Source organism: Bos javanicus, chromosome 29 (assembly GCF_032452875.1).
Source record: "Bos javanicus breed banteng chromosome 29, ARS-OSU_banteng_1.0, whole genome shotgun sequence".
NCBI lineage: Eukaryota > Metazoa > Chordata > Mammalia > Artiodactyla > Bovidae > Bos > Bos javanicus.
This window is the reverse complement of record NC_083896.1, coordinates 41221647-41245626: the sequence shown is the minus strand read 5'-3', so window position 1 is coordinate 41245626 and position 23980 is coordinate 41221647. Positions and strand designations below refer to the sequence as shown.

Here is a 23980-nt window from a genome sequence, read left to right as displayed (position 1 = left end):
CTTATTTCATCTTTCAGAAGGGCCGTATCATCCTGGGCCTCCCCTTAAGCTCACCTCTCACAAGGCTGTGGCTCAACTCCTCTGGGTCTTGTGTGCGGGGCAGGTGAGTGGACGGGCGGTCTGCCCATCTAATGGCACCCGTGCCTTGGATGGAGCCACCGCTGGGCACCCACACCCACCACCAGCCTGGCCCCCTCCCGGCCCCATTTCTGGACCTGGCTCGGCCTCTGCCCTTCTGCCCAGCCCCATTCCTTCCTGGGTCTCTCCTACACTGCCCAGAAGGAGCCAGACACTCTTTGGGCACACTCCCTGATTCCCAGGTGTGGGCGGGCGAAAGCAGAAGTGCGGCGGGGGGCACGGTGTTCCCCCGGGCTTCCCCACACTTCCATTTCTGATGAGCGGGGAAACCATTCCCTCCTCTGCCCTCAGAGTCTGTAATTTCTCCTGCAAGAGAGGAACATGTCTAAAAAGGACATTATTGGTGTGTGAGGGGGGAGATGGGACAAAAAACACTTATTGTCCAGCAGCTGCACGGTTACGGCCCTTCCTTCCTGGGACTGTTCGTCCAGATCAGCAGGTGGGTCGAGCCGCACCCAGCAGACACCTGCCCTCACTGGGCTCTGGGTCCCCACGTTTGGGCCAAATGCGGTGTGAGCCTCTTCCTGGCTGGAAGGGACTGCCTGGCCGAGCTCACCCCTGGGCTGCGGCAGTCGGTGCAGAGCAGGCTTCAGTGATTTAAAAGACAGAGACGTGGCTGATTTTGATTTTGTGGGGCATTTGCTACCATTTTTTTTTCTCCCCACAACTGTGCTCTAAAACAAATCGTAGTATTTAGATGAAGGTCAGGAACAGGAAAACCTCTTTTGGTTCCAAAATATCTGAGTACATTGTTTTGCTAAGTGAGGTGAGTTGTGTTCCTTTAGGGCTGAAGTCTGTGGACAGTGTGGGTTGCTGCCCTCTTGTGGCAGAGAAGGGATCTGGGGCTGGTGTTCCCCCCAGACGTGGCCTCGAGCCCGCATTTGTTGGGACAGCTGGGGAGCTGCCGCTGGGCAGCCTGTGGGGCAGGAGACACCTCCCCCCTGGTCTCTGCATATGAGATTCCGGACTAGTCTAGTGACTGTTCACAGAAGCGAGGTCTGAGGCCAACAACACACACCTTGGCCGCCACAGAGGAGCTGGGGGACCCTTCCCTGACTGGGTGGCCAGAGCTGAGCCCCCAGAGGCCCCCGTGACCAGAGCCGCGTCCCTTGTGAACAAAAACGAGACGTGTGAAACCAGTCCTCGCTCCCTGCTCCTTCCTTCTCTACTCAGCGATGGTTACTTCTGCAGAAGTCTCTCCCTTCCCAACTCCTGAATGGTCCTGCTCTGCCTCCTGTTGGGGCTGAACCGGGACGCTCAGAATCCTCGTGCTGAAGCCCTGCCACTCAGGGTTTTGGAGACAGGGTCTGTGAAGAGGTGGAAAGCAGGCTGTTAGGTGGCCCTGACCCCATCTGACTGGTGTCCTTGGACGAGGAGGAGATAAGGCCAAGGACAGGGCCTCTGGAGGAGCCACCCTGCTGACGCCTGGACCTGGGCCTTCCCGCCTCTGGAATGTCTATCGTGAGCCATCGCCTGCGGCGTTTGGGTGCCGGCAGCCCCAGTGAATGAACACGCCTGCTGACAGAGTGCCATCTCTAAAGGGCGGAGGTTGCATCTGAGGCTTAAAGGACACAACCGCATGGACTCCCCTGGGGCCTGGCCACATGTTGTTTGTCCAGAGGCTCTGGAGATAAAACACTGAGCGGCTGGCGTCTGTTTCATTTAATCGTCAGAGTGACCTACTTTATAGATGACCACATTCTCAGAAGTTATCCTGCCCAGGGTCACCCAGGTCGTGGGGATAAGCAAGATTCAAACTCGGCCGGCCTCCATCTCTCTCTCTCTCTCTCTCTCTCTCTCTCTCGGGCTCAGAGCAGAGGACACGGGTGCAGGGAAGGTCAGGGGACAGGGGCTTGGCCTGTGAGACCATCTGGCTTGAAGGTTGGCAACTGGCAAGAAGATGGATCTGTAAGCCCTGCTAATTACTGCAGTGTGGCTGGGCCTCTTCCTTAGCCCATCCCCCCAAAACTCCATTCTTCTGGAAACTCTCAAATAGTTCCTCAAGGCAGGTGGTCTTATCACATCCACACACCACCCTTAGGCTGAGAGGTCTAACAAGTTCAGCTGTCTTAAGTGACAGACAAGGGAGGTCATGTACATTCTGGTCTTCGTCAACAGTGACTCCTGACCACACTGTTATTCTTTCAAAATACATTTTATTAGTGGCATATGGAATTTAAAGTGAAGCAATTTCTTTTCAGAGAGAAAGTAAGCCCTGACAGGTTGTAAAAAAATGAGCAGATTTGTCACAGCAAAAATACTGTCTCCAGTGTAAAGAGGTTAATAGGAATACTCTCCACCAAGGAAATGACTTTCTCCACCATGCTGACTACAGTGGACACCCAGTTCAGCTGGGGGAACCCACGGCACTGGATAGTCACGGATGCTGTTAAGTCGGGGTCATCTGGACACGGACTGGCCCTTCCTGTTGTAGGAGAGGCAGAGAGGTCACAAGCCCCATGGTTCACTGTAAAGAACCGGGGGTCTGGGAGGCGGAAGCTGGCTGGCGGGGCAGAAACAAGGTGAGCAGGCTCGGGAGTGAGCTTGAGAAAGCTCTTAATCTTGGGAGGGGCTCCAGGGTGCCCATGACGACCCTTCACCTGCAGCTGAGAGCCAGGGGTCAGCAGAGGGTCCTTTTACAGCATCTGGAAACACGTCTGTATTGGTAAGTCAGAGAAGATCTCACTTTCTTAACAAAACCAGTTTTTCTGTTTCTTTTGCCTAATGTTCTTCTGACTCTGAATGAGCTCTGCAACATCCAGTGTTCCATTAACTCTGCTGCCGTGTCCCCTTCACCGTGTCCGCTGGCTCCTTCCTGCCTGCTGTGCCCTGCACTGGGTCCTGCCCCAGAGCCCTCTCCTCCGAACCCCCCACACCCTTGAACCTACAGCCTCTGTTACTGCTGTAGGTCCCCCAACTCCAAAACCGTTCCCTGCATCGAGGCCCTTTCTTTACTGTTAAGATCTTGCTGTTTCTTCTTTCTAATCTCAGACAATGGGGACTATTCATGAGGGAGGCTCCGTGGAGTTGGTCATCTTCACTGGTCTTATTTTTATCTTAACATGGGCATTTCTCACACACTTTGGAATCCGCCCCCAACCAGACACTGATCAAGGCAACAAAACGAGTGACAGGCTGCAGAATTTTTCTATTTCTAGATCTAATTGATGAAGCTAAGTCTCCACGCCAGGAGACCGTGCGTCACCTCCAAGCTAGTTTCTAGAATACAGCTTCTGGGGGTTTAGGACAGGTCAATGATGCTCGTGTCGCCAAAGTCAATTCCCGAGTGCAGCTTGCCATCCTTTGCAGCTGCCCAGGGCATGGATGTGGAGGTCCACTTCACCGCCCACTCTCCTGCTTTGTTGACCATGATGATACCACCTACGCCCTTGACCTTTGACTTCATATGACCCAGTGATGCATTGGCAGCTTCTTCTAGTGATTTTCCTGAAAAACAACGAGAGGTTGAGAACAGCACAAGTTATTGAAAGGAATCTGATGGGGAAATTATTTACAGTATGAAAAAAACAAAGCGTGTTAACAAAGATTATTGGTAAGTGATTTCTACTTGAATGTCTCAAACAACGACTCTTAACTCTCTCTACAAGTCCCCTCTGCTCCACTGGGATGAACCCAGGCTCAGAGTCTCTCTTCTGCCCCCTGGAGGCAGAAGGCGAATAGTATTCCAAATTCTCTTCTTTCTGCACCCTAACAGATAGGGACTCAACCTGAAAGCAAAGCAAGGGTTTCCTATCCTTCTCCATCTGTTTATAAGCAGCTTCCCGGTTCCACATACCCTGTTCAACGTGGAAGAGCGCGAGTCTGGCCAGATTCACCTTCAGGATGCTCTCACCGTGCCCTGTCGTTGAGACAGCTCCGATGTCATTGTCAGCGTAACCTCCAGATCCTGCTCAAGAAAGGGGATTGGTTCTAACTGAGCAGCAACAGTCAGGAAAGTCAAACACATATTACAGGTCTAAAGCTACATGAAAATTAAATCCCAAGAGTGCCAGGGTGTCATGCCAAGGTGCGCTAGTGACCACCATGCGAATACTCTGAAATCAGGGGACAGGGGGAGCCTCGGGGAGGCAGGCCTGACCTTTCCTGGAGCAGCTACACCAGGGTAGCTCCTCCTTTGCCCTCGGGCAAATCGACACAGCCCTCACAGGATGAAACACATACACACCCTCTATGCACCCTCTCCCAAACACACATACTCCTGGGAATTAGATAATGTGCTCCAGGGTTAATGCAAAGAACACTTCGATGTGTAATATCCTTTTTTTTTTGGCTGTGCAGCATACAGAATCCTCCCTGACCAGGGATCAAACCTGTGCCCCCCGCACTGGGCATGCGTAGTCTTAATCACTGGGCCACCAGGGAAGTCCCTGTAATACCGAGTGGTGCTGTGCTGCTCTTACGCCACTCCAGTCTAATAACTGCAGACTTAAACTGTCAGCTTTCTCACTTTGCTCGTTTTAGCCCATTCCTGGGAAGACGTTTCACGTACTTAAGCCTTTGGGCATAATTAGTCTGTAGACCGTGAAGCGGGTTACAGAGAAGAAAGAGCCATCGGGGGTGCTGGGGTGACTTCAGCACCCCGTCTCCACCTCCCTCCCAAGTTGTTCCCAAACACAGCATTTAGGAATCAGGTACCTACTGTACAGGCCACCTTCTCCACGGTGTCCCTGGACAACCGTCCCCAACTCAGGCCACCCCCAGAAATTCTACAGCTGCCACAGGAAGAGGAAGAGATGAAGGAATGGGGCGGGGGACAGAGACCCGAGCATGAGGACAAGACGACAGGGGGAGGGCAGGGGCAGGGGTCACCTGTCCAGCTCACCTACACACGGCGTGTCCCCGACGCGGCCCGGCATCTTGTTGACGATGCCCCCTGTTGAGGTTGCATAAGCCAGGTTTCCTTGGCAATCCAAGGCAACAGCACCCACAGTCCCCAAGTTTCTGCCAAAACACAGAGTGACAGGCTAGACGTGAGACACTCCCACAGGTGACCACATGGCTTAATACACTTCTATGTTAATGGCACATGGGACATGCTTTGACTCCAGCATTCCCCACTCATGGTGACAGCGAAGAAAGCCTGTTTGGTTTACATTCCACACATAGTCAGACATCACTTTCAGCATTGGAGCAGCTGACGGCTCGTCGCCTAGAAGCAAACTCGCTGTGAGCTGGACGTGCCACACAGAGCACTTCTGGACTCTTGGCCAAACCTCGTGCTTACACACCTTTCATGTACCTACCATGTTAGCCCCTTTATTACAGGCATGCCTTGTTTTTCCAACATGTCTTCTGATCATCGTACATTCTAGTGGAAATGAGTTTTTTTAAACTTCACACATGATTTCATCTCTTGCTTTATTACCCATTAAACGAACCTATCTGAATTCTCTCTCCTAGATACTCATCATTAGTTTTTTCCCCCTAATTATGTTTGGCATTTTATCAACTTTTGAAATAATGCTTTACTAAGCCTAAAAATGTCCCATTAAAAAAAATTTATTTATTTATTATTTCAGCCGTGCTGGATCTGTGTTGCTGCATAGGCTTTCCTCGAGTTGTGGACTGGCGGGGTGTGGGGTGGGGGACGCTCTCTTTCTTGTGGTGCGAGGGCTTCTCACGGCGGTGACTTCTCTTGTTGCGGAGCATGGGCTTCAGGCAGGCTTTAGCGGCTGTGGCACATGGGTTGAACGGTTGTGGCTCCCAGGTTCTAGAGTACAAGTTCAATAGTTGTGGGGCACGGTCTAAGTTGTTCCATGGTATGTGCGACTGTCCCAGATCAGGGATCGAACTCATGTCTCCTGCACGGGCAGGTGGATTCATTACCACTGAGCCACCAGGGAAGCCCTCACGTTGTTTTTTATAAACACTATGTGATGAGGTCATAAAAAGCACCATTATACTTGGCCAAATATTATTAGTTTTCTAAAGATTTTTCTTGATGTGGACCGTTTTTGAAGTCTTTATTGAATTTATCACAACACTGTTTCTGCTTTACGCTTTGGCTTTTTGGCTGCATTGGAAGGCGAAGTCTTAACCACTGGACCACCAGGGAAGTCCCAAATATTATATTATTCTTTCAAGAACATTACATCTATCTTTTTAATCTTTGCCTTTTCTGGTTAACAACCGTTTGCTGTTTATTCAGCCTTTCCCCTCCAATTCCAATAACTGCACATGTCTTCTGGCGTTATGATTCTTTGTGATTAGCAATTAAATCTTCCTTTAGTAAAGAACATGAAGTTGTCAGGATTTATCTGAACTGTTCAAGTTGTGGATTTGGCGAGAATATTTCTAATTTTCATTGTTTTGATACATAATTAAATCTTCACTGAACAAAGAATCTGTAATGTTCTCTTTGTGAATTTTATGTGGGTCATCCTGGAAGAAGACTGCTTACTTTTAAAGCAGACCATTTCTTTGAAGATTTTTTTACTCCTTTTTTTCTTTTAGTTTTCTTTCATGAGCTCCATTTTAGTATTCTTTTTCTATCAAAATCTTGACTTGTACACGTTTTCAGTAGTCTAGGAATTAGAAACTGAAATGTAACTATACTTATAGTGTACATCAGCATATATTTTCATCAAAATTAAGGGCAAATCCAAAAAAAGAGAATAAAAGTAATTTGTAGATATAATTTCAAAATTTAGTTTTTTCTAAAATTCACAAAATTATTAAGGTCTAAACATTTATTATCAGAGAAGGCAATGGCAACCCACGCCAGTACTCTTGCCTGGAAAATCCCATGGACGGAGGAGCCTGGAAGGCTGCAGTCCATGGGGTTGCAAAGAGTCAGACATGACTGAGCGACTTCACTTTCACTTTTCATTTTTATGCACTGGAGAAGGAAATGGCGACCTACTCCAGTGTTCTTGCCTGGAGAATCCCAGGGATGGTGGAGCCTGGTGGGCTGCCCTTTATGGGGTCACACGGAGTCGGACAAGACTGAAGTGACTTAGCAGCAGCAAACATTTATTATAATTAATGAATAGAACCATTTAAAATAAAAATTACCTAAAAGTTGAACATTCCAACATTTAAAAAAATTTAATTCAACCTTACATATTATTGTGTTTTTTTTTTTTGGTGGGGGGGGGCTACCCTGGGTCTTATTTGCTGTGTGTGGGATCTAGTTCCATGACCAGGGGTCATACCTAGGCCCCCTGCATTGGGAGCACAGAATCTTAACCACTGGACCACCAAGGAAGTCCCTCAATCTTAAGTATATTTATAAGAATAAAACCATTCATAATTCTAATATTCAGCATCCATTTAGCTGCCAGCATAAAGAGTTGGTTCCTTGGGCAGGTTCTGTCTAGACCTGCAATGCCCAATACAGCACTGCTGGCTGCGGAGCACCAGAGATGTGGGGGGTCCCCGGTAAGACATGCTGTCAGTGCAGAATGCATGGCAGCTTTGAAAGATTTAGCACGAAAGCATGTAAAATATCTCAGAAATAATTTCTTATGTTGATTACATGTTTTTTAAAAAACTCATTTATCTTTAATTGAAGGATAATTGCTTTACAATATTGGTTTGGATTACATGTTGAAATGATAATATTTGGGGTATAATGAGTTAACTTTCAGTTCAGTTCAGTTCAGTCACTCAGTCGTGTCCGACTCTTTGCGACCCTATGAATTGCAGCACGCCAGGCCTCCCTGTCCATCACCAACTCCCAGAGTTCACTCAGACTCATGTCCATCAAGTCGGTGATGCCATCCAGCCATCTCATCCTCTGTCGTCCCCTTCTCTTCCTGCCCCCATCCCTCCCAGCATCAGAGTCTTTTCCAATGAGTCAACTCTTCGCATGAGGTGGCCAAAGTATTGGAGTTTCAGCTTTAGCATCAGTCCTTCCAAAGAACACCCAGGGCTGATCTCCTTTAGAATGGACTGGTTGGATCTCCTTGCAGTCCAAGGGACTCTCAAGAGTCTTCTCCAATACCACAGTTCAAAAGCATCAGTTCTTCGGCCTTCAGCTTTCTTCACTGTCCAACTCTCACATCCATACATGACCACTGGAAAAACCATAGCCTTGACTAGGCGGACCTTTATTGGCAAAGTAATGTCTCTTTTGAATATGCTATCTAGGTTGGTTATAACTTTCCTTCCAAGGAGTAAGCGTCTTTTAATTTCATGGCTGCAGTCACCATCTACAGTGATTTTGGAGCCCAAAAAAATAAAGTCTGACACTGTTTCCACTGTTTCCCCATTTATTTGCCATGAAGTGATGGGACCAGATGCCATGATCTTTGTTTTCTGAATGTTGAGCTTTAAGCCAACTTTTTCACTCTCCACTTTCACTTTCATCAAGAGGCTTTTGAGTTCCTCTTCACTTTCTGCCATAAGGCTGGTGTCATCTGCATATCTGAGGTTACTGATATTTCTCCCGGCAATCTTGATTCCAGCTTGTGCTTCTTCCAGCCTAGTGTTTCTCATGATGTACTCTGAACATAAGTTAAATAAGCAGGGTGACAATATACAGCCTTGACGTACTCCATTTCCTATTTGGAACCGGTCTGTTGTTCCATATCCAGTTCTAACTGTTGCTTCCTGACCTGCATATAGGTTTCTCAAGAGGCAGATCAGGTGGTCTGGTATTCCCATCTCTTTCAGAATTTTCCACAGTTTATTGTGATCCACACAGTCAAAGGCTTTGGCATAGTCAGTAAAGCAGAAATAGATGTTTTTCTGGAAATCTCTTGCTTTTTCAATGATATAAATATGATTAATTTCACTTTTTTTTTTTTTTTTGCTTTTTTAATGTGGCTATTAGAAAAGGTTAAATTACATATATGGCTCTCATTTTTTCTATTGGACAGTGCGGGTCTAGACCTATAGCCCTCAGTGCAAATCTTGCAGATATTGTACTAATTTGTGGATAACTCCAGAATTGCAAACTGAACCATGTAGAAAGGAAAAGGACACTTGGCACTACTGGGAAACACTTCGTTATACAAGAATTTGTTTCAAAAAACATTGTCTTTTTTTCTTACCTAAGTCCTTCTGCTGTTCAGTTCTTCCCCCACACTCCAACAGGGTCTATTTCTGATGTCAGCAGTGGTATAATCCACAAGCTTTTAGACTCAGGTGGCCTTTACTTCCAAGACACAGAGCAAGAGATGGAGAGAAGCATTTCCCTGGGGGCTGAATGGTATCAGTCCCAAGAGCGGATGTTGAAGGTGACGGGTAACACTGTGCCAAGGCCAGTGACAGAGGTGCCCCACGGGCCTGCAATCAACCAACTGTTTTGTGTATTTGCGCTACACTGTTGCTTGTGTGCTAAGTTGCTTAATTGTGTCCAACTCTTTCCAACTCCATGGACTGCAGCCCGCCAGGCTTCTCTGTCCATGGGGTTCTCCAGGCAAGAATACTGGAGTGGGCTGCCATTTTCCTCCTCCAGGGGATCTCCCCAGCCCAGGGATCAAAGCTGCATCTCCATGTCTCTTGCATTGTAGGTGGTAGGTGGTTTCTTTACCCACTGAGCCATTGGGGAAGCCCATTTGTGATGTGAGGGTCTTCTAAAGTGCAAGGCCCAGGGCAAGAGCCCCTCTTGCTTATATAGAAGAACAGTTCAGGCTGGCAGAGATGGTGTTGTTGCAGAATTTTTGGAAACAATGTGTCAATCTCTATTAAAATGGACATGAGCCACTGATAAAGCAGCCCCAGACACAATAGCACCTTTGGTCAAGATTATCACAGCTACCAACATATGGCCATCTTGTGAAGCAGATGCTTAACCTGGGGACATGTCGTAATCACCTGGAAAACTTTTTTTTCTAATGGACCTGCGTGGTCTCTCCACCTCAGCTCCACTAAATCAGATCCTGTAGGAAAGGAGCTCAGACATGGATATTTTGAAAAAGCTCTTAAGGTGATATTAAAGTATATCTCTGATTAAACATTACAAATCTAAAAGGGTGGGTAGAACTAATAGATTATATTCCATTATATTCCTTATTCTGGGCCACACTCAAATTGTATTTTTCAAGTTTTGCTTTAAACAGGGGGGCTTTTATTTGGCACTTCTGAATGGGTAACACGGAAAACAATAATTCAGAACACATGATTAATTCACTTTCCAGGGCTTCTCTGCCCCGTGGAAGGTGCCTGAGTTGAGGGTGGTGTAGATCACAGAGGAGCCGGGCAGTGTACAGAAGACAACAAACTGCTCGAGAAGCTTGCACGTAATTAATACATCAACACCCAGCATTCCTCTGTCAAATCATGTTGGAAAAGGAACTCTCAGCTGACTATGAATAAACTATTCATAGGAATAAAAAATGAGGTTAAATTTCAGAATCAAAAAAGCAGCTTTTTCATTATTTAGTGTGAATTATTCTATACAAAAACTGAAACTACCTTGTGATATTGGACTTTTTTAAGAAATGTGGATAATCAGACATGTGTCAAACTTCCACATCTGGATAACTCCCCGACATGTGAGCCACAAATGACACTTACTTCTGACAGTCTGGTTTCTGAGCATCTTTTTCAAGCTTTTCTTTTTCCAGGCGTTTTCTGCTTCTTTCTGTTACCAGCTGTTGTCCAGGAATTGTTGGAATCCCATTGGCTGCTGCAAATCTTGCTGCGCCTTGGTCAGTCAGAAAGCAGTGAGGTGTCTGGAGCCAGAAAGAAATGGGAAAATAGTTAGTTTCTTGAAAAAGTTAAACTCTTTTTAATTGTTCCATGTGGAAATAATTGTTCTCTCTGGGTAAAAGCCTCAAGAATGCAAATTCCACTGGCATTAATTTTCTGAATGTTGAAAAAAGCCTACCTCTCTGAGTTTTTGTATTTTCAAAAACCACCAAATGATGGAATATCAGGAATTCAACTTACATATGGTCTTAAACTTTAATCCATTTTTATTTTATGTATGCTATTTATCTATTTACGATGCTGCACAGTTTCTGAGGTCTTAGTTCCCTGACCAAGGACTGACCCCAGCTCCTGGCAGTGGAAATGTAGTGTCCTAACCACTGGACCACTGGGGAATTCTCCCATCCATGCTATTTACTCAGCTGGTCTCTTCAGTTTGAATGTGTTATGTTACCTCGTGTTGAGAACAGGCTGAAGAAAATACAGGAAGATAACATGTAACACCTGGTCAAGTGATCATGAGTCAGAATCTTGGTTTCCTTGAGAAACTTAAATAATAACATTGCTTTTGTTCTGTCATACACTTTTAGGAGAACAGTGATCTCAAGTGTTTCCCCACAGTTAGACCCCTTTTGGTTGCTGAAGTGAAGCAGTGGCAATCCCTTAGCAAAGGGTGGTTTGGTCCCACATACCTTGTCCATAACAAGCCGTGCAAGTTTAATGGGATTTGCGATACAGCGGACTGCAGACACCGCCCCTGCAGACAGGTCTTTCCCATTCATGATACTGGCATCCATTTCAACCTCCCCGTTTTCGTTCAAGACAGATCCACAACCTAAAACCAAAGAGAAGTCGAAAAGCAAGAGTTAACAATTTAGAAATGGCTTCAGAGCTTGCTCTCCAAGCTGCCTACTTTAATTCATCCTCTACTTCTCTGTCAAAGGAACATTTCTAAAAACACAAATCTGACTCAGTACCCCATGACCTACAAAATAAAAGGTGTGAAGCCCTTCCTGATCTGGCCTCTTGACTTCCTTTTCCAGCTTCATCTCCTCTCCATGGCAACATTTTACTGCAACATTAGGTTTCCTTGAACGTATTAAAACCATCAGGTCTCATTACTCTGTTTTCTTTACCACTAGCAGCTTTTCTCCAGCGTTCTCTACCTAGATAATACCTGTAAGGGTAGTTGTTCTTAACCTCTATGTGGCTCTGTTTCGTCAGAGGGATAAGAACAAAGCTCAAGAATATTTAAAGGAGTACAAAAATATCCAGCACCTAAGAAGTGTTTGGTATCTGATAAGAAATCACCAGGTACAAAAAGAAACAGGGAATTATGACCCATAATGAGGAACAACAACAACAAAATCAGTCAATAGCAACAGACTCGGAAATGGCATAAATGATGGCATTATTAGACAAGAACATTAAAACAGCTGTTTTAACTATTCCATATGTACCAGAATGTGGAAGAAAATATGAAAAGGACCCAAAGAGAACTTCTAGAAATGAAAAAGTTTGAAATGAAAAATACACTGGATAGGATTAATACCAAATTAGACACTACAGAAAAGAAGAATGAACTTAAGACACAGCAAAAGATGGAAAAAAAAACTTAACAGAGTTTATCACTGAGCTCAGGGACAGTTTCAAGCAGTCCAGCACACGTATAATTGGAATCCCCAAAGGAGAGGTGAGACAGAGGGACAAAAAATGTTTAAGGAAATGCTGAATTTTCAAATTTGGTGAATACTATAAATTCACAGATCAGAATTTAATCCAAGGAAGAGAAACACGAAGGGAACTACACTCAGGCACACCATGATCAAACAGCTTAGTGCCAATGAGAAGAGAAAATGTTAAAAGCAGCCAGAGAAAGACACATTAGGCATAGAAGGAAAAAGAAAAATGATAGTCTATTTCTTGCCAGAAACAATGCAAACCAGAAGACAGAGGAGCAACATCTTTAAAGCTCTGAAAGGAAAAAAAAATGTCAAGTTAGAATTCTACACACAGTGAAAGTATCTTTAAAAAACCCAAAACAAAGACTTTTATAGACATACAAAAGCTAACAAAAAAAAGTCATCAACAGCAGTTGTGAAACACAAGAAATGTTAAAGGAAGTCTTTCAAGCAGAAGCAAAATGACCGCAAAAGGCAATCAGGATTCCCCCAAAGCATGAAGAACACTGCAAACGGCTAACATGTGGAAAAGCAGAAACCCCTTTTCCCTTTACTTTTATAGTATCTTTAAAATATAACTGTTTAAAGTAAAAATCATCACGACGCATTGGGTAACTTATCACTTATAAAACATATGAAAGCAGTAGCACAAAGGCTAGGAAAGGAGAAACAGGCGTGTGCTGCATAAAGTTCTTCTATTATGCATGAAGTTTGATATTACTTAAGGCAGACTGTGATAAGTGAGAGATGTATACTATAAACTCCAAAACAACCTTTAAAAAAGAAGTTTAGTTACTAGGCCCACAAAGGAGGTAACATGGAATTATAAACATTCAATTATTCCAAAGGAGGCAGAAAAAAGTAGAAAAAGAGGACAAGGGGAACAATGAATAGACTGGATAAAGAGAAGACAAACAGCAAGATGACAAACTTGTGCCTAACCATATCAGTGATCACATTAAATGGAAATGGTCTAAACATCTCTATTACAAGCCTGCCAGGCTCCTCTGTCCACGGGGAATCTCCAGGCAAGAATACTGGAGTGGGTTGCCATGCCTTCCTCCAGGGGATCTTCCCAACCCAGGGATCGAACCCAGGTCTCCCACTTTGCAGGTGAATTCTTTACCATCTGAGCCACCAAGGAAGCCCCAATAAAAAGCAGAAATTGTCAAACTGTATGAAAAGATAGGACATAATTATACGCTGCCAATGAAACATCTACTTTAAATATAAAGATGCAAATAGTTTAAAAGTGAAAGAATGGACAAATTATATACCATGCCAAAATGAATCAAATGAAAACTGGAGCAACTATACTAACATCAGGCAAAGCATACTTCACAATAAGGAGCATTAAATAATAATAAGGACACCAAGCAATGATATAGGGGGTCAGTTCACTGAGAAGACAACAATCTATACACAAGCTAACAGTTTCAAAATACGCAAAGTAAACACTGATAGAACTCAAAGGAGAAAAAGACAAATCCACCATTACAATTAAAGATTTCAATACTCCTGTCTCAGTAATCAGTAGAAATTAACAGTCAAGATACAGAAGGTATGAACAACATTACCAATGAACTTGACCTTATTGTTCTATACAACAATAGCAGAGTACATTCTTTTCAAGTGCAAATGGGCATGGTAGAACACATTCTGAGCCAAAAACCAAACCTTAGGAAGTTTAATAAGAATGCAAATCACATAAAGCATATCCTCTGACTGTAACAGAATTAAACTAAAAATCAGTAACAGATATTTGGAAAATCCACAAATATTTGGAAATTAAATATTATATTTCTAAATAATTCATGATATAATGAGGAAATCACAAGGAAAATTAGAACACATTTTGAGTGGAATGAAAATCAAGACAACATACAAAAACAGGTAAAAAAAAATGAAAGCAGTGCTAGGGTAAAATTTAAAACATTAAATGCGTATATCAGCAAAGAATAGTCTCAAATTAATGATCTAAAAAGAAAAAGAAAAGTAAATTATTTCCAATGCAAGCTGAACGAACAAAGGAAATAACAAAGGTAAATCAATGAAATTCAGAACAGAAAAAGAGCAAAAGAAAAAAACAACAGAAAAATTCACAAAATGCATCCCCTCAAAAAGCTAGTTCTTTGAAAAGAACAATAAACTTGATAAACTCCAGACTGACAAAGAAAAAAAAAAAAGACATAATTACAAATATCAGGAATGAAAGAAGGAACCTCTCTACAGACCATACAGCTATCAAAAGCATAACACGGAAATGTTGCAAATTCAGCAACTTATATAAAATATAAACATTTCTTGAAAGACAACTGACAAAACTCTCTCAAAGAAGAAATAGATAACCTGAACAGTGCCATGCCTATTAAGGACTTTGATTTCTTAGATAAAAACTTTCCATCAAAACAAACAAAAATCAATCTACCAATCTACCAAAAGCCAATCTACAAAATATTACAAAGAAATAATGCCAACTTTATATAAATTCTTCGAGAAAAACTGTTGAGAAGGGAACACTTTTCAATTCATCATATGAAGCCAGCATCATCCTCATTTCAAAACCAGACAGATGTTATAAGAAAATCAAACTATAGACCAGTATCTCATGAACATAGATGCAAAATCTTAAGAAAACACCATTAAATCAAACCCAGCATTTTATGAATATAGTACATGCCGGGGTCCTGCCCCGGCTGATCCAGGGTATTCGAAGGAGAGACGGCCTAGGCGACTATTTATATGTTAATTAGAGATATAAGAGTAATAGAATGAGGATAGCTCAGTAGGAAAATTCAGTGGAGAAAAGAGGCTGAGTAGTTTGGTTTACGTGGAAAATCAGTATAACCCGTGACACCAGGTTAGCTCTGACCACGGAGGCCGCAGGCGCCCTCTCGAATAGCAGAAGGTGCCCCACCTTAGACACCTTCTAGAGTGGGTCTTAGAAGCCCATGCAAATAAATGTCACAGAGGATATCCGTGCTCCAGATGGAGACTTCAGCCAGAATGTGAAAAGAATGACATGGGGAGACCAAGCTTTGGTGAGCAAGGCCCGTAGCTATATTTTTAACAGGGGCTTATATACCCTAAGTTACACATAGAGGATAATAGGGGATGCAAAGTCAGCAGTCTTTGATCCTTATCAAAAACTAGGGTTTCTTTCCTGCAAATTTATCGTATACAAATGGTTTAGGTGATTTACATCATCTTCTGGCCAGAAGGCCTATTAACATTTTATGACTCTTGACAAAGACTTATCAATCGTAAGACTTATTTTCTCTAAGAGTAATTATTTTAAGGTTTGGTGCCATCTTCCGAAGATAAAATTGCATTCCTATAGGGCGGATGTGTAATGGGTTTACAACAAAGGAAAGAATTTATTACCTTAAGGGTCTAAAGTTACTAACATCAAGGCCACTACTTGTTTTTTCTACATACCAACTATATTAATTAATACACATTCAAGGATACAATTCAGGGGATATGAAAACTTGGCAACAAGCATTGGCTCATCAATGAAATCTTTTACTAGTTTTATTCTGACAGTTTCTAACTCTCTGAGAGGCTCTAAGCTATTTGAATATCTTAAGCTTCCCGTGCCTCTCGAGGCTGGGAGACTGTAAACAATAGTATGCATAGCTGTAGGAGTCCGGGTAAATTTGTCAGGCGAGTTAGAGAGCCATCTGAGGGGTTTGGATTTAAACACTCCTAATTGCCCAGGAACTTTATTAATTGGAGCTGGAAGTTAACTCTTTGACAGAGAGAGTGAGATGGTGGTGGGGGACAGCCCCCAGTAAAGTCAGAGGTGAGAGCACAAAGCAATAAAGTAGGCAGACTCTGGTTTTTGGGGGGTAGATGCTCGAGAATATTCGGGGGGACTCCTGAGGCTCGATCCCACCTTTGCGTATGCCGAGCCTCTTTCCTCATGACCTTTGTCACGAGTGGAATGTCTCTTGTCGGCTCCCGGCAATTACATATATGTCATTTTTCTTTAGAAGGAATGATGCTAAAGCTGAAACTTCAGTACTTTGGCCACCTCATGCGAAGAGTTGACTCACTGGAAAAGACCCTGATGGTAGGAGGGATTGGGGGCAGGAGGAGAAGGGGATGACAGAGGATGAGATGGCTGGATGGCATCACCGACTAGATGGACGTGAGTCTGAGTGAACTCCGGGAGTTGGTGATGGACAGGGAGGCCTGGCGTGCTGCTATTTTCATAGGGTCGCAAAGAGTCGGACACGACTGAGCGACTGAACTGACTGACTGACACACACATATATGTACATATATCACAACAAAGTGGTGTTAATCCCAGAGAAGAAAACTTGGTTCAAAATTCAAAAATCAATCAGTCAATCTTCACCATGTCAATAGACAAAACAAAAACCATATGATCATCTCAACAGATGCAGAAAAAGGACTGGATAAAATTCAACATCCATACATGATTAAAAAATCTCAAAAAACTAAGAATAAGGTGGGACATCCCTGGTGGTCCAGTGGTTAAGAATCCACTTTGCAATGAAAGGGACACAGGTTCGATCCCTAGTCTGGGAAGATCCCACGTGCTTCAGAGCAACTAAGCCCGTGGGCCGCAACTACTGAGCCCATGGGCTGCAACTGCTGAAGCCCGTGTGCCGAGAGTGTGTGCTCCGCAACAAGAGAAGCCCCGGAGATGAGAAGCCTGCACACCGAGAGCGTGTGCTCCGCAACAAGAGAAGCCCCAGAGACGAGAAGCCTGCACACCGAGATGAACAGTAGCCCCTACTCGTGGCAACCAGACAGAGTCTGTAGGGAAAAGTCTGTAGAGAAAACTATAGGGAAAATAAATTAACTAAAGTTTGTGTAAAAACTGCTCAATTCCAGTGAAAGCAAAGGGTCCCTGTTTGGGTGCCAATCTGAGTCTCTAAAGAATATTCCTAACATTCAAATTTAAACTGGTGGTGTCTAATAAATAAACTACTTTTTAATAAACAAAGTGTTATGAAACAAGCTTCAAACATAAAATGAAACCTATATTGAAAGATCAATACAATGTAAACAATGCTTTAACAGACATTCAGATAAGCTTTGTCAGGAATGCAAATTATTGCCACCTAACTCAGTAACTGCCAGGGCTCAGCTTTTTGTATGCAGTTCCCACATAGTCCCTCTAGAGGATTACAGTAGAGGTTGCTGAAAAGAGCTGGGAAAGACAAACAGAAAACAGAGCTCGAGGTGCAGAGTATGCTATTAAAAGTTCCACCTTTACCCCCAGATCTTTCATTTCCTTCTTTTTAGCCAGCTCTTGTTCTCCTCAATGTGCAGAGTGGGCAACTGGGAAATGAGAAGGGAGCCACTCAGAATGCAGGCTCCGGATTCAGAGCAGAGAAACGAGATCCAGCAGCTGCAGCTCCCTGGTCCCTAGCTCACCAATGCACCCCATTGGTTTAGAGAGGGTGGGAGGCCAGAATGCCTTGCTCCAAATGAAGGTCTCCTGTGAAGAAGTGGGCACTGTCAGCCGACCGGGTCCTGACTGCTAACAGGCATAGAGCTTAATGAGTCCCCCACGGGCTGCTGCTGGCAAGGGGTGGAAGGGCATCTAGTAAACTCTGGCTCAACAAACAGCCACGGAGGCAGTTATGTCTCATCCTATGGGTTAAAGAATGCAGGGCAGAGGCTAGGGGACAGAACCATTACTCAGTATCTGATGACTGGTTAGAGTTCCTGAAATTCTTTTCTGTGACAGATGTCAGGTGTATGGGTGGTACAATTCTAAGAAGTATTCTAATCCCAAGATTTTAGGTTTTCTATGTCAGTAGAACACACTGACAAGTCACTCAATCTCTAGCAAGTTCCTTAATCTCTAGCAAGTTCCTTAATCTGACAAATTCCTTAATCTCTAGCAAATTACTCAATCTGACAAGTTACTTAATCTCTAGCAAGTTACTTAATCTGACAAGTTACTTAATCTCTAGCAAGTTACTTAATCTCTTTGCGCCTTAGCTTCCTCATCTGAAAAATGAGCACAATAATTACACCTAACCACAGAAGTACAGATTAAGTGAGTTAATCAGGCAAGTTTCTTAGACCATGGTTTGGTACACAGCAGACACTCATAGTAGTTATGATGATTATTACTCTGAAAAAGGATTGATCTGAGTGAAAGAAGCCAAACACAAAAGAATCACTCTTGGTGAATGCATTTATGTGAAACAACAGAAGTGGGCCTCTGTGGGGTCGGGATGTGTGGAGGGGTCATCTGGGCTTGCCTGCAAGAATGTGAGGCATGGAAAGAATGGCCACTATATCGCGGATGCCGGATTGTCCTCAAAACACAGTGACTTGGTTAATGCAGTAATGGCATGTCCTGTTTATTCTCTGCAATGCCCATGGCAACTGCCAAAGGAGTCTGAGGCCACCCACCAGAGCTCCTAACTGGTGAGGGACTGGCAAACGGATTATACTGGCCTCCGTCCTCTGAGAGAGGGTTCTAACATATCCTGGTTTGTGTGGACTCCGCATCTGGCATAACTCAAACTCTCCCTTGTCCCCATGCAAACCAGGTACCACTGTTAGGAGATCAGAGAAGCTGAGTACCAAGCAGGAGTACCTTCATTACACAGACAGTGACTGAGGTCACATTTCAAAGGTTGTGGACTGTAATATGCAAAACTGGACAAAAGACGTTCTATCTCCTATATAAGCCTCACAAGCAGCAGGGCTGAGAGAAAGGAAAAATGGAACAGTAAGGCAGTACCTTAAATTACTAACAGATAAAACCACCGTGGCTACGTCGACACAAGTACTGTCCAAGGTTTTAATACATCTGAATGATCAACCAGTAGAACTGCTGTCTCATGCTAGACTGGGGACCCCCAAGGAAGCGCCTGATACCAAAAAGGGGCTTCGGGAAACAGCCACTGCCCTCTCACCATGGATCAATGTGCTATGGTTCTGAGGACACCAAGCCCTGTCACACCTGGGCGGGGGGATCAGCAACTGGGATTTGCAATTGAACATTCTACCCGGATGGGGGAGGAGGGACCACTCAATCTCCACTCCCGCTGTCCTGCCGCAAGCTGGGCTTGTTGAGATGCATCAAACCTGCAAGGGAAGGTGCCGTGCTGAAAAAGGAGAAGGGGAGGGCTCTGGTCTGGGGTATCCTGCCCCCAGGCCGTCTCAAGCCTGACAGCACCGCCTCCCCTGGCTAACGTGTATGGTATTTACAACCAGATCAAGTTCCTAAGGCTGCCGACCTCCCTCTACTCAAGGCGAGGTGAGCATGTTCTGTTTCCCACTGGAACAATCATTCCGCTGCCATCTCTGTGCCCTGGGCTGGAGGACACGACGGGACACGCAGGGCTTCCCTCATCAAGCCCAGAATGATGGCAAGCAAAGCCTGTCCTTCCTGCACATTGAAAAGTCTCCAGTGAGACAACTCTCCTCCAAAACAGAATAGCCTTGGCCATTATTACTGCCTTGCAAGGAGGCAGCTCTGCCGTTACCCAAACAGAATGCTGTGTGCTCATACCTGATAATAAAATGTGTCACTTTTATTAAATCACAGGACACAGGTGAACACTCTGAGTGGTTTGGCTCCCAGCCTATAAGACTTAGGAACAATGGTTTGAATCATGAGACTCTTGGTGGAAAAAGGTATCTGGGATCTGATAAACTGTCTTAACCTGTGTTTTCTTTTGTATGTGCCTGTACACCTGCTGTGGCATCTGCCTCCAATGCAGGCAGACAGCCGCCAAAATTAGCCACCCAAACAATTGCTCAAGGGACATTGCAGAAGAGAAAGTGTGTGGGACTGTAAGAGCCGGTCACGACGGGTGGAGTGATGGGGCAATCAGAGGCCCTTACCCCTTCCTCTTTCCTTGGAAGGTGCCCTCCATTTGCCTTCCTGCACCAGAAACTGTCCAAAGACATAGCCTTGAGACGTGGTATTGAGATCATCTGGATGGTGTGCATGGCTGAACCTAGATAAGGCCTCTAAATAAACTTTTCAGATTCTGGTGGGCACGAACAGAGGGCTACTTATCCAGCAAGACAAGCCTCTAGTGTATGTTCCCATGCTTATTAGATCTGCCACCTACCAATCTGGAGTGATTTGCCTTTTCCTGCAGTCTCTCCATGGCCTCCCTCCCTCCATTCAAATGACACCCTGAAGCTCCAAGGTTGCCATGTTTTGTGGGGTAAGCAGTCTATTCCCTTACCTCATAAAAAGATGTAATAAAACAGCCTCTTGGTATGTGAAATCCAGAAAGCAGATTAAAGAAGAAAGGGTGAATAATGAATTTTAAAATTCTTTAAAGCAACTTGTTCAGTCACTAAGTCTTAGTCTGACTCTCTTGCGACCCCATGGACTCCCCAGAGGAGCCCAGCAGGCTCCTCTGTCCGTGGGACTTCCCAGGCGAGAGTACTGGAGAGGATTGTCATTTCCTTCTCCAGGGGATCTTCCCCACCCAGGGATGGAACCAGAGTCTTCCGCATTGGCAGGTGGATTCCTTACTCCTGAGTCACCAGGCAAGCCCCAAAGCAACTTGGTCAACAGGTAGAAAAACTAAGCCTTTTCAGCATATTAGGTAAGAGATCCAGCGACACTTTAGAAAGGTTCTGTTTATCTGGCGTGGGAAGCTGAGCCCGGTGTGGCGCTGGTCACTAGCCGCAGTGCACATTTACCTGCGTTGAAGTCGGGATCGTCTTCCAGCACTGTCACGGCTCCTTCCACCGCGTCAACGGCGCTCCCTCCCTGCTTGAGGATGTTGTAACCCACGGTGGCGGCTCTGAGGATGCCCTGGCGCACCCGCTCTTTCCGGTCTTTGGAGATATTGCTGGCTCCGCCACCGTGGACCACGACGACGGGGTTCATGGCGATGGATCCTAGGGGTTAGGAAGACGAAAGCGTTCTTTCAGACGGGCCCAAGAGAACCGCATGGGGCTTATGTCTCCCGCTGGGGACAAGGTCTGGTTTCCACTGCTGGACAGGGGCAGTTTTTACAACCTCAGGCGAATTCCCGAGACCCAGGCAGTCCGGCGAGCAGAAGAGGCGGCTGGGTGTGAACTTTGCACGAAAAGCCCAGGGTGCCCTTCCTTGCCCGGCCCGGGGCACCTGCCCGCCTCGCAGCAGCAGTGCGATGCTCCGCGCCCCCTCCTTGCCCGCTGACATCCGGCCTCAGTTTCCCCGAGGAACCCCGGCTCAAGGCCCGGGCCGGGAAGGGGCGGAGATGGCACCCCTTCCAGCCACCCACACCTACCCCGACCCGGGGCCGCAGCTCCAGCCTTCCTCCCGGGCCCCACGTCGAGCCTCAGTTTCCCGGGGGCCTGTCCGCGCTCCCACCCGCGCCGCGGGGCCAGGGGGAGGCCTGGGGGCTAGAACTCGCTAGCGCCCTCCCACTATCGGCCCCGGCACCCACGAGGTGCCTTCCCGGGTCTGGGGAGGCGGCTTCCCGCAGGGCCCGTCGACTTACCGAGCACGCCGCAGGAGGCGGACTCTGGGGATTCAGGCTCGGGCGAGCCGCCCTGGCGGCCTCGGAACCTGCACAAGCGGGTTTCTCCGCAAAGCTGCTCTGGAAACTGCTCCGCCGGCAACCGCTCGGCGGGCAACGGCTCTGCGCCTGCGCACGAGGGCGGGGCAGCGAGCCCCGCTGAATTACCGCAAGGCCTCAACGCGCGGCGGGGGAGCAAGGACTCCTGCCCTCGTAGCCAGCGCGCGCTGGACTCCCGCCTCCCGGCTCCTGGGGCTGGAGCTATGCTGGCCTCCCCGCCCACGCGAGCTTCCTATTGGGATGCGGGAAACTCCTCCTCCTCGGTGTGAGGTGCCGGGAGCCGGTGAGGCATTCAACTCGTGACAAAGGTCATGAGGAAGAAGGCTCGGCATACGCAAAGGCGGGATCGAGCCTCAGGAGTCCCCCTGGATATTCTCGAGCATCTTCCCCCCCAAAACCAGAGTCTGCCTACTTTATTGCTTTGTGCTCTCACCTCTGACTTTACTGGGGGCTGTCCCCCACCACCATCTCACTCTCTCTGTCAAAGAGTTAACTTCCAGCTCCAATTAATAAAGTTCCTGGGCAATTAGGAGTGTTTAAATCCAAACCCCTCAGATGGCTCTCTAACTCGCCTGACAAATTTACCCGGACTCCTACAGCTATGCATACTATTGTTTACAGTCTCCCAGCCTCGAGAGGCACGGGAAGCTTAAGATATTCAAATAGCTTAGAGCCTCTCAGAGAGTTAGAAACTGTCAGAATAAAACTAGTAAAAGATTTCATTGATGAGCCAATGCTTATTGCCAAGTTTTCACATCCCCTGAATTGTATCCTTGAATGTGTATTAATTAATATAGTTGGTATGTAGAAAAAATAAGTAGTGGCCTTGGTGTTAGTAACTTTAGACCCTTAAAGTAATAAATTCTTTCCTTTGTTGTAAACCCATTACACAGCCCTATAGGAATGCAATTTTATCTTTGGAAGATGGCACCAAACCTTAAAATAATTACTCTTAGAGAAAATAAGTCTTATGGTTGATAAGTCTTTGTCAAGAGTCATAAAATGTTAATAGGCCTTCTGACCAGAAGATGATGTAAATCACCTAAACCATTTGTATACGATAAATTTGCAGGAAAGAAACCCTGGTTTTTGATAAGGATCAAAAACTGCTGACTTTGCATCCCCTATTATCCTCTATGTGTAACTTAGGGTATAAAAACCCCTGTTAAAAATAAAGCTACGGGCCTTGCTCACCAACGCTTGGTCTCCCCATGTCATTCTTCCCTTTAACTTCCAGCTGAGTCTCCATCTGGAGCGCGGAACCAACCATGCTTACTAATTATGCCTGGGCTTCTAAGATCCGACCGGGGAGGCCTCAGTGTCTCCTCTCCTTCGGGAGAACGGAAGGACGCCTGCGGCCTACGTAAGTGGTGCAAACTTCTTGTCTTGAAGTTTTATTGGTCTCCCGCGTAAACCAAGCTACTCAGCTTCTTTTCTCCACTGAATTTTCCTACTGAGCTATCCTCATTCTATTACTCTTTATATCTTTGATAAATATGTAAATAGTCGCCGACTCCGTCTCCCCTTCGAATACCCTGGATCAGCCGGGGCTGGACCTCAGCAGTGAGGCCCGCTGGTGGGGTGGGTGGCGAGAAATGATGCGTCAAGGTTTTGTAATTGAAAATTAAAAAGCCCCAGTTCACGCGCTGAAGTCCTTCCTCTGCCTGGGATGTTTCTCAGACTTGCTAGTTATTTTCTTCCCTTTAATTGTCTCACCCCTTAACATTTGATAGAGATCAGAAAGATAACCTCTGTAATTGGTCTGGTTCTCTGCCTGCGGTTCACTGAAGAGTCTGAAACCCTTCCTCTGAGCCTCAGGATCCCAGCTATTAAATTCCTTCAACCGTAAGTACAATTTTTTGTGTGTGTGTTTGACACTTATACTCCTCTTTGTCCCAGAGCCTTAAAGGCTCTGACACCCCCACCCCCATCCAGACGATCGAACCATTCACCAATGTTCCCCACTACCCAGCCTCCCTAGATTACTGTTACCATGCTGCTGCTGCT

At 45.6% G+C, this 23980-nt stretch overlaps 1 protein-coding gene across 1 annotated transcript; it reads right to left on the bottom strand.

Moving 5' to 3' along the window:
- Positions 1-2274: 2274 nt before the first annotated feature.
- Positions 2275-22159, bottom strand: ASRGL1 (asparaginase and isoaspartyl peptidase 1). Its single transcript, XM_061406641.1, has 7 exons — positions 21896-22159; positions 21108-21308; positions 11451-11593; positions 10624-10781; positions 4982-5100; positions 3935-4045; positions 2275-3585 (listed from the first exon to the last, which is right to left on the bottom strand). The coding sequence occupies exons 2-7, from the start codon at positions 21295-21297 to the stop codon at positions 3380-3382; spliced, it is 927 nt and encodes a 308-aa protein (XP_061262625.1). The 5' UTR covers positions 21298-21308; positions 21896-22159; the 3' UTR covers positions 2275-3379.
- Positions 22160-23980: the final 1821 nt, after the last annotated feature.